This window comes from Polypterus senegalus, chromosome 16 (assembly GCF_016835505.1).
Source record: "Polypterus senegalus isolate Bchr_013 chromosome 16, ASM1683550v1, whole genome shotgun sequence".
Lineage (NCBI taxonomy): Eukaryota > Metazoa > Chordata > Cladistia > Polypteriformes > Polypteridae > Polypterus > Polypterus senegalus.
In genome coordinates this window covers 17,159,512-17,175,827 of record NC_053169.1, presented here as the reverse complement: position 1 = coordinate 17,175,827, position 16,316 = coordinate 17,159,512, and the positions used below count along the sequence as shown (strand labels likewise).

The 16,316-nt window shown below is 43.5% G+C and overlaps 1 protein-coding gene across 11 annotated transcripts in view; it reads right to left on the bottom strand.

Annotated features, from left to right (window-relative positions):
* The window catches only part of ltbp1 (latent transforming growth factor beta binding protein 1), a 432,727-nt gene that overhangs the window by 278,058 nt on the left and 138,353 nt on the right, over positions 1–16,316 (bottom strand). For all 11 annotated transcript variants that reach the window (XM_039738108.1, XM_039738103.1, XM_039738107.1 and 8 more), the window contains exons 7-8: positions 15,547–15,782; positions 6,932–7,034 (exon numbers count right to left, since the gene is read on the bottom strand). In XM_039738108.1, the coding sequence (XP_039594042.1) occupies positions 6,932–7,034; positions 15,547–15,782 (339 nt within the window). The remainder of the gene's footprint in view (positions 1–6,931; positions 7,035–15,546; positions 15,783–16,316) is intronic.

The window sequence follows — 16,316 nt, the reverse complement described above, 5'->3', positions numbered from 1 at the left end:
CGGAACCATTTCTGGGTAAGGTGGGAGTCTGATGAAGCAGGGCTCTGCAGTCCCTGTTGGCACCTCCAGAACCCAACAGGACTGAGCCACCAAACTCCCAAGTCCCAGCATGCCCTGTAGAAATCCAGGGTGCTGTAGTCACCTAGCGATCCAGGGGACTGCTTTCTCCCTCAGTCCTTCCATTATACAGGCGTCCTGACTGGGTAAGGGGCACAGGTAAGATGACAACCCCAAGTATATAACCAAAGCTACACAACAATGACATAAAAGCAACAATGTGAGTGTCCTGGAGTGACCAAGTCAGAGTTCAAATCTCAGTCCAGTTGAGAATTTGTGGCTGGACTTGAAAACACAATGCGTACACTAGGGGGCTTTGCCCCCTGCACGCTTTGCTCGCCAACCCCCGGGCTTGCGCTACACAATAGTTGGTTCTGCCAGTCGCTTATGGGGATGCGGATGTACAATTTAAACAGATTGTTATTTTCATGGAATTGTTACATATGCATAATAGAACTATTTTACATTACAGCGAGTAATTCACAATATTAAAAATAAAACGTAATAATTTGAAAGTAAATTATGTTTCATGTTGCGTTAGAGTTATTCGTTGCTCAATACGATTTTGTTCTGTTTGGCTTTGAAATTATCACGCAAATACTTTTTAAACTTACACTTTTACTGTAAAACTTCAGTAAAAACAACTTTTTGAATTACATTTTCGTCAATATCGAATTGAATTTTGATTCTGTGTTCAGACTTTCATAGTGACAATGCAATGTATAACTGCCCGTGATTGAATTTCGTTTCTTTCTCTCTATTAAATAAAATGACTTTTTCGAATGTTTGGCTCTGTGATTTGTTAATTGTCTTTGCAAAAGCTATTCTAACAGGAAACTGTTAACGTTTTAATACGAAGGGCATATCAAGATCTCCTTTGTTGTGTAATGTTATCCCCTGAAGATGTACTACATTACCTTTCTTGGATTCATCCTTCTTTCTACAGTAATTTGTGTGGTGGAAGACTGGACGGTGTTAATGGTTGTAGATATTCTTCATGATATTGTAAGTTGATGTGTTCATCTTCTGCACGACTACCACCAACTGTTTCCGAGTCTATTGATACGCATTTAACCAATCTGCAGGGTTACCGATCGACATTTTTGCCGTTAATTCGTTTGACTTCATCGTTTCTCAGTGCTAGGATTGCCCGTGTACTCATTTTTTCTGTTGCTAACCCTTCGTGATGAAATTCTTCAATAAGATTTGGACACAATACGTCTTCTTTAATTGGGAACTTAAAGTGAGGAAAACGTTCACATTTATAAGAGCTGAGAGCACAGGAAGTGTGTCTGACAAAAGCATTCACACGAATGAGAGGTGAGAGGACCGTGGCTGTGGTTGAATGCGGTTCAGAGGAGGGCGTGACTTGAAAAAATCTCTTGGCCAAAGTCTCCTATCGTAGGGACTTAAAAAAAATCTCTTGAAAAAAAGTCTCGTCTCGTCGCAGGATTTTTTGATATAACAGAGAGATATATACTGTATTCTTTATTTGGCTGTTATTTCTTAGCATTAGCTTTTATTCTATGTAAAGCACTTTGGTCAAATTTCAGATGTTTTAAATGTGCTGTACCAATACATAAGCCTAGATGAACTTATACAAGGATCAATTAGCCACACAGCATGAAGCAAACCTTCAGGAGATGCCATTCCACTCACACACACACACCAAGTCAAATCAGAGTAACCAGTTCCCTTAATAAACAATCGTAAATCATACACTTTACCTTAAAAGATTAGAAAAACGCTTGATTTCGTTACGCAGTAGAGACCAAACAAACAAACTGCTGCGTGTAGCCAAGGCTTAGTAAGAAATGGTGCTTAGGTTTCTTGGAGGCCCAGTGAAGTTCAGCAATGCTTATGACCCGTACAATGAATAATGTATAAGATGCTGAAGGACAGAATGAGTACAGTGGTTCAGCTTTGATTACACAAGACTAATCATGAAGACCACCGCCTCCCTTATCAAGTATAAAGCCCCTTCCTGTGTACTTTCACAATCCTGTTTTGGAGTTTCTTCCACAGAAATTGCCGGGCAGCTTCAGATGAGAATCAGTCAATTATCTGACATTATTCCCACACTGAGTGATGACCACTGAGTACATTGCTGATAAGGAAATAGCAGGGTGATCTTTAGGTCACCTCCTTGAATTGTAAATGCTCTCTCTTGGCTCAGTGTACTTCTGCCATTAGTTCCTGTAAGGCCGTTAGAGATCAGCTGGAGTTCTGCCTGCACTAAGACTCCAATTAAGGAGGCTTACTGTAATGGCATTTCTGCTCCAAAAATCCCCACTTCTCACCTGGAGCGACAAGGAAGCTGGCTAGACTAAAGAAAAACAAATGCTTTTGAAAGGCAATGTTTGGAAACCTGCGTAATGCCGCTTGGTCTGTGAGCGCTCACGGATGTTTTAAAATGAATAATACTAAAGCACTGAAGCAGAACTTTTTTTCACTGTCCAACACATCAAGAAGGATCAAACTCACTTCAAGGCCAAAGATTCACTGCCAGCGTACTTTTTTTTAATGATTCAATGTAACCTGATTTAATGCACACACTTTACCCTCAGTGGGTGGCACGGTGGCGCAGTGGTAGCGCTGCTGCCTTGCCGTAAGGAGACCTGGGTTCGCTTCCGGGGTCCTCCCTGCGTGGAGTTTGCATGTTCACCCCGTGACTGTGTGGGTTTCCTCCCACAGTCCAAAGACACGCAGGTTAGGTGCATTGGTGATCCTAAATTGTCCTGTGGGTGTGTGTGTGCCCTGTGGTGGGATGGCACCCTGCTCCGGGTTTGTTCCTGCTTTGCTCCCTGTGTTGGCTGGGATTGGCTCCAGCAGACCCCCGTGACCCTGTAGTTAGGATACAATGGGTTGGAAAATGACTGACTGACTGACTTTACCCTCAGCAAATTGCCCAATGGAATAATCCTGCTGTTGGAGCTCAAGCTGGAAGCCCCAAGGGAAAGCGCTGGAGCCAAAATGGATCAATCCATTGAAGGAAAGCCACCTGCGAAGCTTGTAGTGTTCTACAAACTCAGCAGAGCTCCTTAGTCCTTGTCGTTAAGGCCATTACAGTTATGGGCTACACACCAGGCCAAACATATCCTATGAGCTGTTTAGGAATGACAGACATTTTCTGCCTAGTAATCCCCCCTCATTTCCAGGGACTCAAAAGTATTTGGACCTTTGACTGAGAAGCTGTTCCATAGCCAGGTGGGAGCAGGTCCTTCATTATTTCATTAACTGTTAAGCAGGTAGAAGGTCTGCAGTTGATTCCAAATGTGGAATTTGCATTTGGAAGCTGTCACTGTGAACTCTCAACAGGACGTCCAAACAACTGTCCATACAAGTAAAAACAGGCCATCATTAGGCCAAGAAAACAAAAAAAAACCCTTTAGAGAGATGGCAGAAACGCCAGGAGTGGACAAATCAACCATCTGGTACAATCACAAAGAGAAGGAACACACTGGTGAGCTGGGCAACACCAGAAGGTCTGGACAACGACTGTGCTGGATGATCAAAGAATTATGACCTTGGTGAAGAAGAACCCCTTCATGATATTTGGCCAGGAACGCTTCTTGGGAGGTAGACCTATCATTGCCAAAGTCAAGAGAAGACTTCATGAAAGTAAAGACAGAGGCTCTACAACAAGGTGCCAACCACTGGTAAGCCTCAAACAAAGGAAGGACAGATTAGACTTTACAAGAAAACATTTTTAAAAGCCTGTCCAGTTCTGGAACAAATGTCTTTGGACAAAGGAAACTAAGATCGATATGTGCCAGAGTGATGGATAGAGAAGAGTATGGAGAAGAGAAGAAACGGCTCATGATGTGTAGCATACCACATCATCTGTGAGACATGGTGGAGGTCGTGTTATGGCCTGATCATGTGTGGCTGCCAATGGACGTCGCTAACTGGTGTGACATGACTGCTGTAGGAAGTAGCAGGATGAATTCTGAAGTGTCCAGGGTGCCATACTGTCTGCTCGGATTCGGCCAAATGCTACAAAACTGACTGGATGACGCTTCACAGTACAGATGGACGATGAGCCAAAACATACTGGGACAGAAAACCAAGGGCTCTTCAATACAAAGAATGGAGAGAATCAGGCCTGATTGAGCGAGAGTCGGGAGGAAGAGGATGGACGGGAATGGGGAAAGGAGCGTGTGGCCGGCGCTTAGGAGGGGGATGTGGGGTCTCTCCTGTTGAGCGACCATTGTGCTTTAGGGTGTGCTCTCACGAGGAGGAGCCTGGTGCTAATGGATCAAGGCTCAACAGCTCTCCGTGGAACGCCGCGGGGACACGGGCCGGAAAAAAAAGGTTGTCTGCGCCTGCTGGTGGACTTCACTTCGGACTGCGAGGTTCGCAAGGGGCAAATCGAGGAGACGTCAGTTTTAAAGGGGGCACCGGGGCTCTGAATCGCAAAGGACAGTTTCTTGCCTGCGTGTTTTTAACCTCATTTTAATGGATTATTTTATTTATTGGGATTTTTAACCTCCACCAGCCCCTTTAATTTTTATTCTTCACTCATTTTTTATGCATTGCCCTGCAGTTTGGAATACTGCTTTGTTTCAAGAGCCAGGCCTTTAATGACCTCTTGGGCACGGCCATCAGCAGTGTGTCTGTCTGCGGAGAGAGTGTCGACCTCGTCATTGAGAGGTTTACTTACCTCAGCCGTGACATTCATGTGTCTGGTGACTCTCCCTATGAAGACAGTAGACGGACTGGGAGAGCATGGGGGTCATGAGGTCACTGAAAAGGGGTGTGTGGCGCTCCCGATATCTATGCAAAAGGATGAAGGTCCAAGTCTTTAGGGTCCTGGTGCTTGCTATATGGTTGTGAGACATGGACGCTATCCAGTGACCTGAGATGAAGACTGGACTCCTTCAGTAGTGCGTCTCTTCAGAGAATCCTTGGGTATCGTTGGTTTGACTTTGTGTTGCTCATGGAGTCCCGAATGAGGCACATGACCTGCATTGTGAGGGAGCGTCAGTTACGGCACTACGGCCATGTGGCGCGTTTCCCCGAGGGTGATCCGGCTCGTAAGATCCTCCTTGTTGGGGACTCGAGTGGCTGGACCAGGCCAAGGGGTCACCAACATAACACCTGGCTGCGGCAGATAGAGGGTCATTTCTGAAGGGTGGGATTGGACCGCGTGTCTGCCTGGGGGGTTACCAACCGGGATCCTGAGTCGTTTCATCGTGTAGTGGGTGCGGCAACACATTGTACCAGTGCATGCTCCCCAGCGTGACTTGACTTTATTTCCACTGTTTGCAATAAAAGCACTGGAGTGCTAACACACCTACCCCTTGCTATGTGTGCTGTGTCCTCACGTGCGGGCTCATCCTTCAGGTACGTGATCGGTACTAGCGGGTTCAAGAGGCTCCCTGGATCAACTGGGAGTGTGGCGCCGACCCACACTGTCACAGACCCTCCTACTTATGAAATGCTGACACTGATAAACTGTGAATTGTGTACATCCTGCTTACAATCAAATTTAATCATGCAAACATCCATAAGTAAGTGTACGGTATTAGGAAAAGGAAAAGCTGAGCCAAAATCTCAAAAGTAACAAATGATTACACAAAAACAGAATCATGAATGCGACAAAAGAAAAAAAGCAGCATCCAGTAATGGCACCAGCACCACCTCATAGCTTTCAGGAACCACATAGTGTGGCTTTGTGGGGCAAAATCAAACACATGCTGTCAGGTTAATGATGGGTTATCCCAGTGCGGTGTGCCCTGAAGTGAACTGGCACCCAGTTAGGGTAAGTGTTTGCCCGAGTTGGCTTCTGTCTACTCCTAACATGTTAACTTGAAGGTGGAAAGGGAAGCCAATGTTTTTGGACTTCTCTAGCACCTTCAACACCATCCAACCTCTGCTCCTTAGAGACAAGCTGACTGAGATGGGAGTAGACTCACACCTGGTGGCATGGATTGTGGACTATCTTACAGACAGACCTCAATATGTGCGTCTTGGGAACTGCAGGTCTGACATTGTGTGCAGCAATACAGGGGCGCCGCAGGGGACTGTACTTTCTCCGGTCCTGTTCAATCTATATACATCAGACTTCCAATATGACATGCTGCAGATGTTCTACCAGACGGTTGTGGCGAGTTACCTCTTCTACGCGGTGGTGTGCTGGGGTGGCAGCATAAAGATGAAAGACGCCTCACGCCTGGACAAACTTGTTAAGAAGGCAGGCTCCATTGTAGGATTAAAGTTGGACAGTTTAACATCTGTGGCAGAGCGACGGGCACTAAGCAAACTCCTGTCAATCATGAAGAATCCACTGCATCCACTGAACAGGGTCATCTCCAGACAGAGGAGTAGCTTCAGTGACAGACTTTTGTCACCGTCCTGCTCCACTGACAGACTGAGGAGATCGTTCCTCCCCCACACTATGCGACTCTTCAATTCCACCCGGGGGAGTAAATGCAAACATTAATTTTATTTTAATTTTTTTTCATTTTTATTACTATTTAATTTAATATTGTTTCTTTGTATCAGTATACTGCTGCTGGATTATGTGAATTTCCCCTTGGGATTAATAAAGTATCTATCTATCTATCTATCTATCTATCTATCTATCTATCTATCTATCTATCTATCTATCTATCTATCAATCTTGTGACACGCACAATAAAGGGTCTGCAGTGGATAACAACTTAAAGGACACTTTACTGAACTGATCTGCAAGATGGAAGAATAAAATGAAGGTGACAGGCTTTAACTAAAACAAATGGAAATCCACATCAAAACGTAGAAGCCACTAGGTGAAGAAAAAATTTGAGTCTGATATGAACAACAGAGAGGATGGCAGTTCTTATAAGCACAAAGATGAGAAAACGTCACCCGGCATTTACTTTTAACTTACATGGTTTCTTTGGACATTTCTGGCACTTGTTGAATCCCCAGGACGTCCCTACAGTTCCACAGCAGTCTTCTTGTTTGGACAGTCCAGGAAACGCCTTGCCGCACTGCAAAGAGTCACAGGAACAGAAAAGTCATAAACCGGACAACTCCACTAAACAAACAAAATCCTAACCGTGAGCACAGATTAAATAAAAGTCCACATCTGTCTGTGGAAAGCTGGCATAGCTGGTAGACAGAAAAAAAAAAAATCAAGGATGGGTTGTGTGTTTTATTCTTGGAAGGAAAGAATACAAGAACACATGAATATGTTTAGATGTGGAAATCTGAAGCTCTCCACTATGACTCTTCCCAAAGCCCCACTGACTTGTATATATTCGCCGTTTCTTGACTTTGCTGAAAAAATTAGTCTTGCCATTCATTGCTGCCATATCTGTGCAGAATTCATTGGAAAGTAACGGCTGCTGCTCACATATTTATTTCAGAAATTTAAACATGTATGCATTATCATCTCATTATGTTCGTCTCCACCAGCTGAAATCTAACTAATCAACACAGACCACAGCGTTAACGTTTGTAGTGCACCATGTGATGCGTAGGTGTCTGCTATTGCTTTTGGTATGGCATTCGTAAAAGCAGTGTAAATGTTTGTGATGTGCCGTCTGTTGGAATGACAAATGCTGTGCATTTTTTTTACTGACATTGTTTCTAATGCACCATCTGTTAGAACGACAGACATAGCACCTGGACAGACACACACATATCCTTCTTTATATGCCATTTGGTGTGGTACTCGTAAAAGAAATGTAAATGTTTGTGATGTGTCGTCTGTTGGAGTGACAAATGCCGTGCATTTTTTTACTGACATTGTTTCTAATGCACCATCTGTTGGAGCGACAGACATAGCACCTGGACAGACACACACATACCCTTTTATTAAGGTGGATTTCCTTCAGCATCTTAAATCTGTTGTTCAGCCCCCAGCTTTCAGTAAATCAGTGTTGTGGTTGTTCTCTGGACTTTCTGTAATGCTGTCATATTGTTTTGTTTTTAGTATTTTTTGACCATCCTATCGTGTTTTCTTTGGTTTTGGGTCACCCATTTAGGGTTTTCAGTTATGGCGAATTTATGTTTAGCTCTGGCTGCCTACCTTGACAGAATTGCATACTTTTCTGAGTCTTTTTCATGCTTTGGTTTCATACAGGGACTGCCCTTTGTGTCATGTTGGACAAGTGGAGCATGGCATGTGATGCCATTCATGCAACAGGATAAAAAGTCAGCTCTGACATCCCATCACCGTCCAAGACTGCGGATACATTCCTAAAGGAAGATTCTTGTTTTGACCTCATGGTTTACGACGGAAACTCGTTTTGATCTCATGGTTTATGACGTAATGCGCACATTTCTTGGACTCTAATTTTTGGTTCACGTTCTCCATGTGTGCGTCTGGGGGACAGCTTATGGGCTCAGTTGATGGTAATCACCCGCTGAACCAGGGATCGGCGCTGTGTACTAATTAATGCCTTCTCTTTTTCTCTTACTCTTACAACATGTAGAGTTTGACAAGATTTCTTTTGATTTCCCAGTCTCAGTCTTTGTTTTTGTCTATGTCTCTTCTCCTGATCGCAGTCTTTTCTGTTGTAGATTTTCACTGCCTAGAAGTACATGTCGTATATCCAGTCTGTCATTCTCCAAAGCTGAAAATGATATTACAGAAGAGGCCTTAGAAATGACGCTGCTCGTTAGCATAGCCTTTCTTGAATGGTATTGGCTTTAGCAGAGGAACGACTGTGTATTACCCAGGATCCTCCTGGCTTATTTAATCCCTTCTGTACATTACTTGGCAGTGGAGAATATTCTAGCTATAACATTCTCTAACCGTGTATCTCTTCCTAATACATTTACTTCCTATTTGTAACACTTCACTGCCTTTTGCTTTGCGCCTCTTCCCCCCATAACCTGTCGTCTATGGGGGAGGAGAGAAAGCTTTTGATTCGTCAAAAATTTTGATCTCCAGTTTTCGCCGGATCTCGAAGTTTTAGGGTCCCCTGATATCTCAGTGATGGGTGTGTGTCTGTCTGTCTGTGTGTGTGTGTGTCACAATTTCTTGAGGATGGTCGAGAGCTAAAACAGCTGGATGGAAAAATACCAAACTCGAAGCTTCAGCCTGTTATGAGATGACGATGTGCAAGAGAAAGAGACACTCTAGAGCACGGGTGTCAAACTCTGGTCCTGATGGGCCGCAGTGGCTGCAGGGTTTCACTCTAACCATCTTCTTCTTTTGCTGCCGATTACTTCTTTTAATTAACATGACTCAGGCCCCCTTAGTTGTTTCTTTTTGCTTAATTAGCAGCCAAACAATAATGAAACACAAAACAAGCCGCCACATCACACAATATCTGAAAATTAAGAAAGGTGAAGGTCTCGGTAAGGTTGATCTCTCACCAAAACATTTTGACGACGTTCTTAGAAAAAACAGAAAAATCAATCAGTTTTGGAAATGTCTGCTGTGGCAGAACGAGAGCAGCGACAAGCCATGGAAGTAAATAACGAGTTTAATTATAACAGAAAGAATTGGCTTCTCATTAAGAGATTGGCTAGAGTTTGAAATCCCCGTTTAGCTGGTCATCTGTTGTCTCGTTTCACATCTCACTTCTGTTTGGCTGCCATTTAATGAAGAAAGGAATAAATTCAGAGGACTGAGTCTTTAACAAAAGGGCCATTAAAATGAAGGGAAAAAAGTTAATTAGCAGTGGAAACTGGTCACTTGATTAGGAAAAGGGTGGGAATGAAAACCTGCAGCCACTGCAGCCCTCCAGGCCCGGAGTTGGACACCCCTGCTCTAGAGAAACCCTCACATACCGTCATTCTGCAATTCATTATGAATTCTTCCCATCAATGACCTATTTTATGAACAGAAAGATCAGCATGAGAGCGGTAAATAATTACTGAAATGTTAGAGAAGAGTTCGGGTAACTTGGCTCCCAGGGCACAAAGCCGAATTTTTAAACTTAAATTAATGAACTTATTTGCTCAAATCTGAATTTTCTCTTCAAAAGCCACTAAAAAGAGGGGATGCTGGAAGAAGGGATACAGACATACCTCCAGCTGGCAGTGCTGCCTTTCATTCCAACTGAGCAGCGCGATCGTTAGCACTTTTTTCTGAAAGCTCACTTATTTGACGACTTCAACTATATTTCTATTTCATTATTTTTTCCAGTCTGAAGCCGCACTTGTGACTGCAGTTTATTTGATCAGCAAGGAGACGACAAAACAAAATTGCTGTCTGTGGCATCAACTACTAACGTAGGCAAGCAAAGCAAAGAGTACAGAGGAGTTCTTTGTGCACGAAGCTGCACCGCGCTGCTCCTTATTGTAGTTTAGCACGTGAAGCACCTGCAGGCACTTCAATGACGTGTCTACTGATCTCATTCTGATTCACGTTTTTCAATGCACGTCTCAACTAGGACAGTGGACCTCAGGTCATTTTAGCAAGGAACATCAGTTTGCTACGTTTCTTCTGGACAGATGCTTGCTTGTACGTCCTGTTTTTGTTTTTTCTATTTTGTAAATATTAGGGAGCTCTGCCCCCTGCTCGCTTCGCTTGCCCACCCCCAGGTTTGGTTTATCAGATATACAATTTAAAGAGACTGTTATTTTCATGGGAATTGTTACGTATTCATTAGTTAAAACAATATTTGGAATGAACTTTTCTTCAAGATCGCATTGAATTTTGATTCCGTGTTTGCACTTACTTCGTGACAACGCCTGTGAGAGAATATCGTTTCTTTCTCTCTAGTAAGTAAAACGGCTTTTTCAAATGTTTGTCCATGCTCTTTCTTCTTTGCTTAGTCATTGATGTGTCATTTTCTTCTCCTCCTTCTGGCTGCTCCCGTTAGGGGTCAACACAGCGGATCGTCTTCTTCCATATTTTTCTGTCCTCGTCATCTTGTTCTGTCACACCCATCACCTGCAAGTCCTCTCTCACCACATCCATAAACCTTCTCTTAGGCCTTCCTCTTTTCCTCTTCCCTAGCAGCTCTATCCTTAGCACCCTTCTCCCAATATACCCAGCATCTCTCCTCTGCACATGTCCAAACCAACACAATCTCGCCTCTCTGACTTTGTCTCCCAACCGTCCCACCTGAGCAGACCCTCTAATGTCCTCATTTCTAATCCTATCCATTCTCGTCACACCCAATGCAGATCTTAGCATCTTTAACTCTGCCACCTCCAGCTCTGTCTCCTGCTTTCTGGTCAGTGCCACCGTCTCCATCCCATATAACATAGCTAGAATGTATAAAATTATTGTCCTGATAAAATTTATTTGAGCTGAGAGCCAAAAGTATTCACAAGACTAAGAGCTGAGAGCGCAGGAAGTGTGTCTGACAAAAGCATTCACACAACTGAGAGGTTAGATGACCGTGGTCTTGTTTGAAAATGGTTGTAAGAAGGGTGTGACTTGAAAAAATCTCACGGGACTTCATAGCACGCCAACGTTTTTGGAACCTTTTAATTCTCACTGGCAACATGAATTAGATGATCTACAAGTCTCCGACTTAAAGTTTAAATCCGAACAATATATTCGATCTCTTTTCACTGTTCCGTTACTTCACCGAGTAATAATTTCCGTTTGTTTGCGCTAATGCGATATTTGCTCTCCTATTTTTGAGACTTTAGAATTTTCCTACTTCCAATATCTCTAATCTAATGTGCATCTGTATCGCGCCAACGTTTTTGAACCTCTTTACGATGTTCTACTTTGTCATCTACTCTTTGTCTTTTATTTCCGGCCCTGGGTGTAGTTAACTCTCTTGACATAAAGTTTCCGTTTGTTTGCGCTAATGCGATCTTTCCTATCCTTTTTTTGAGACTTTCGAATTTTCCTACTTCCAATATCTCTAACCTAATGTGCATCTGTATCACGCCAACGTTTTTGAACCTCTTTACGATGTTCTACTTTGTCATCTACTCTTTGTCTTTTATTTCCGGCCCTGGGTGTGGTTAAATCTCTTGGCATAAAGTTTCCGTTTGTTTGCGATAATGCGATCTTTCCTATCCTTTTTTTGAGACTTTCGAATTTTCCTACTTCCATTATCTCTAACCTGCTTTGCATGTGTACCGTGCCAACATTTTAGAATTCTTTACAACATTCTACTTTATCGTCTGCTCTTTGCCCTCGATTACCAGGCCCGGACTTGGACTCATCTTATGGGACGTATCAGTTGCTCTTCGAGAAAATCACGTCTCGTCTCCTTCCAAAATTTTTTTTTATAATAGAGAGATTTGATTGTAATAGTTGGGTGTTGTCCCATGTTAGCCATAATGGATGCAATGAGAAGTTTAAGCAAAATGACACCTGTTATTGGCTTACTGAACAGATGACAATATGTAAGCTTTCGAGGCAGCTAAGTAATTGTAAAATTACAACCTACCTCAGAAGGGGCCATATTGTAATTTGTTCGGTCAGCCAGTAAAAGGTGTCATTATGTTTGACTTCTCATTGTAAATATATGATGAAATATTTCAAATACTATTGTATTTACTAGTTACTGCAGTACTTTATTTTTCTTCCACACCTTTTTGTTTCTTCCTAAACAAACAATATTGTAGGACATCAAAATACCCCGATTTAAATTTTGGCAATTATGGGACTATTGATGTCAATTCTACAGCCTGCTTTAGTACCCTCGACAACTCCTTCTTCATGTTTGATGGCTTCAAGACTCAAGAATTAGACATATATAAACAAAACAGCTGTGTGTGTGTGCGTGTGCGTGCGCGTATGGAGCAGTCCGCTCTATTCACACTCAACCACGGCCACTAGATGGCGTCTGCATACACTTTTACATTTTTTTTGGCGCTTGCCTGCACTTCACTTCTCACTACGACAGACTTGTGTGCAGCAAACAACGACATCGTGCTGATAACACAGATAAAGAGACACAACGTCAAAACGAAGCAAACGCTGCGGCTCAGCAACGTGCAAGTGAAACACCTCAGCAACGGACGGCAAGGATTGACGTTTTCACTAAAAACTTTGCCTATCTGGAGGGATTTTCTCAACACAAAGATTAATAGGAGGGCTAAGATGTGGCATCGCCAGCGTCTTCTTACGAAAGCCAGGGGGGCAGTAAGCACAGGTGGGTCCCCATTCTCTACCCTTGGGTGAGTTAGCTGACGCCCCACCAAATTCACAAATCTAGTAAAACTGCTGCCCCAAAGACCACACGCAGCTTTTGTTAAGATTAATAAATCCTGGATATTTGACTATTCATCCAAAAACCGAAGGATTCACAGCTTGTATGCATTTAGCTGGACCCATGTGTACCCTTTTCATAAAACATTAATCATCAGCAAACACACTCAGAGCAGGACCTGTCCTCACTTGAGCATTTTGTTTGGCATTTTTCAAGCTTTTTATGGCGTTTTGCAAGCATTTTTCAAGTGCTTCGTATTTTTTGGGTGTTCTCGGGCATTTTTTTTTTTTAAAGAAGTGTTATGCAGGGAAAATATGATTGACATCGTTTCCTTTTACTATTTTGGTAGCTGCGAGCTGTTCTAGTTTTGTGAGTTGCTTGCGTCTCTGACTTTATTGCTTCGAATCTTGGCGATCAGAGTACTGAAGAGGAGCCGCCATCAGTGGCGCGAGCGCAGATATTTGGGTCACCCGACTCTGCAACAAGGGGACTCCGGAGGCCAGTTCTGGCTGAAGCAGGCCGTTTGTCATCAATGTGCCATGATGTCACGCTGGCGCAGTTCTCCGTTTGTAAGCTTGGCTTCCTAAATGCAGACTGTGTGATTGGTAGATCTTGCCTGCTTTAAATACAACTGATATGATTGGTGATTTTTAATACAGGAGGATGTGTGCCTCAAAGTGGTATTTCTACAACAACCTGCACCTTACAATGAGTTAGGGTTAAACTGGGGACAAATGAGCATTTTAAAAATTAATCGGAACACCAAAATTGGGCAAGAAATATGAAATATAAAATATGGGACATCGGGAAACCTTAGTGACCAAGCTAGAGATGAAATCTGCCCAAAATAAAATAAAATGGATACTTTAGATATTGATTTCTGTTTCATTATTGGTCACACCATCCTGGCTGAATCTCTTTCTACCTGAACCTAAAACAGAAACCCACCCATGTGGGAAATGGCATCACTTAACACAGTGTGGTGGACCAGCCGGGATGCCTGGAGGATGGAAGGACCGGGAGAGGGACAATACCCCAGCCCCCCCCTGGTCTGCTTTGGGGCCACGGAGCTTGGAAGCTCAACCCTGTCGGGGCCATGTGGCCACCGCCGGGGGACACCTGGATGGTTCCAGAGCCATGGACAGCAGGACTTCCACCACACCAAGAAGTGCTCCCAGAATAGGAACCAGGTACACCTGGAGTGCTTCCGGGTGCCCATGCAGCACTTCCGCCACACCAGGAAGGCCATCGGGGAGCACCCAGAGCACATCTGGGTACATTAGAAAAAGGGGCCGCCTCACTCCATTCAGGGAGTCGGAATCGGGAGGCAGAGGACAGAGCTTGCGAGGAGAGGAGTGGAGAGGAGGCGGCCAAGGAGAAAGAAGAAAGAGAAGAAGAAAAGGGACTGAGCTTTACTGGGGTTTGTGCACTCTGTGTATTGTGCACAAACCCCAATAAAGCTCTTCTTGTCTCTCTTCTTTTATGATGCACCCAGATGTGCCCCATGTGCTCCCTGATGGCCTTCCTGCAACACTTCCTGGTGAAGCACTCCGGGTGTACCTGGTTCCTGGTCCAGCAGCACTTCTTTCATGTGTGTTTTTGGACTTCTGTGTGTCCTGTGTCTCTCCGTGTCTGGGCTTCTATCACAACAGAAATAATACATTTTCAAAACTATAATTGTAAAATGATAATAATAAGAAGACGACGAAGAAGAACTCCAAAAAAGTTTGAAGAGTGGGGATAAAGTCTGAAGCATCAAAGGAAAAATAAATCCGCATTTCAACAAGAACAATCGCACGATTTCTTACTGTACGCCCGTGAAGCCTGCTATTCTCCGTTTTCACAGGAAGCAACACTCCATCTGGCATTTGTTTTTGGAACTGGAAGGACCCTCAAAAGTGAAATAGCAGTGACTTAGGGGGACACAAGTGAATTACTGCGAGAGCAGGTGTCACCCCCCTGAATTCTGCTGCATGTAGAAGGGAGTCAGTGGGATGGCAGCTGCAGGAGCACATTGGCACTTGTCAGGATGAATCTCAGTAAGTCACAATAACAACACTGACATAGTGGGCCTTCATCCTACATGCACTACCTTCTCATATTCTGTCCTTTTAACAGATTACAAATATTGCTTAAGCATTTTTCCAGTTTGTATTTTTTGCAGTCATTTAACCTTTCACGATAAGAATAGTTTAGCAAGTAGAAATTGTAGATGCCACATAAGCTAGACGGGCATCCCGGCCAGGAGAGGGTGCAGACCTGGCAGGAAGGACCCGGAATGGGTGGACAGACAGCTAATTAAAAAGAGAAGTTGCTGGAGGATTTTTATTCCCCCAACACACTAGATGGCAGCAGCCCCGGAGGTCTGTGCACAGTAAGAAGTCCATAAATAGAATTTCTGCATCCTGTCTTTTCTTACCAGTGCTCCAGTGGTCTCCTGAAAGCAGCGGCCCAGTGACTTAGAAGAGACAGGATAGTGGTGAAAGATGGACTGTTGGTTGGTATATCCCAGGTTGTGGTAGGTGACCTGGCCAGGCTGAGCTCCCTTGGCTTTCTGAACATTGGGGTTATCCATCTGGGAAACCTGGTGGATCTGCACAGAGGCTTCTGGAGGATGCTTTACGTGGATGTTGACGACGTTAGGAGGAAATTTCACTGTAAATATTGGACACAAAAGAAAGATAATCAAAACAGGGTACAATTTTGCTGTCATCCGGTACATACAACACATACAGTCAAACAAGTGCAGACCGAGATCTCAGATTAAAAAGCACTAAAAGACAAAAATGCAGTCTAGTATTACATACTTTATATTGAAGATAATAACTGTTTAAATCTGTCTAAACACAAACAGCAGGAAAAGCCATGTGTACATGCCTGCTTTGTCAGGCATCTATGAATCTAAGAATTATAATTCCAAGACTTGTTTATTAAAGGTCTCAGTTTTCATAAAACCTTGGAGAAGGTGGGATCAGAGTCAAGATCTTGAACTGTTTTAAAACAGTTGGCTGCTTGTTATATGAAAATGGAGCGGCTTCCAAGGTGCAGACTGCAGCAAATTAATAGCAGTGCCATTCTGCAAGGGCCACACTGCCGCTGGCAATAATAAGAATAATAATGAAAATAAGAGATGAACCAGCTAACTAAATATCTGTCTGTCTATCTATCTACTACAGTATATAGTGTCTT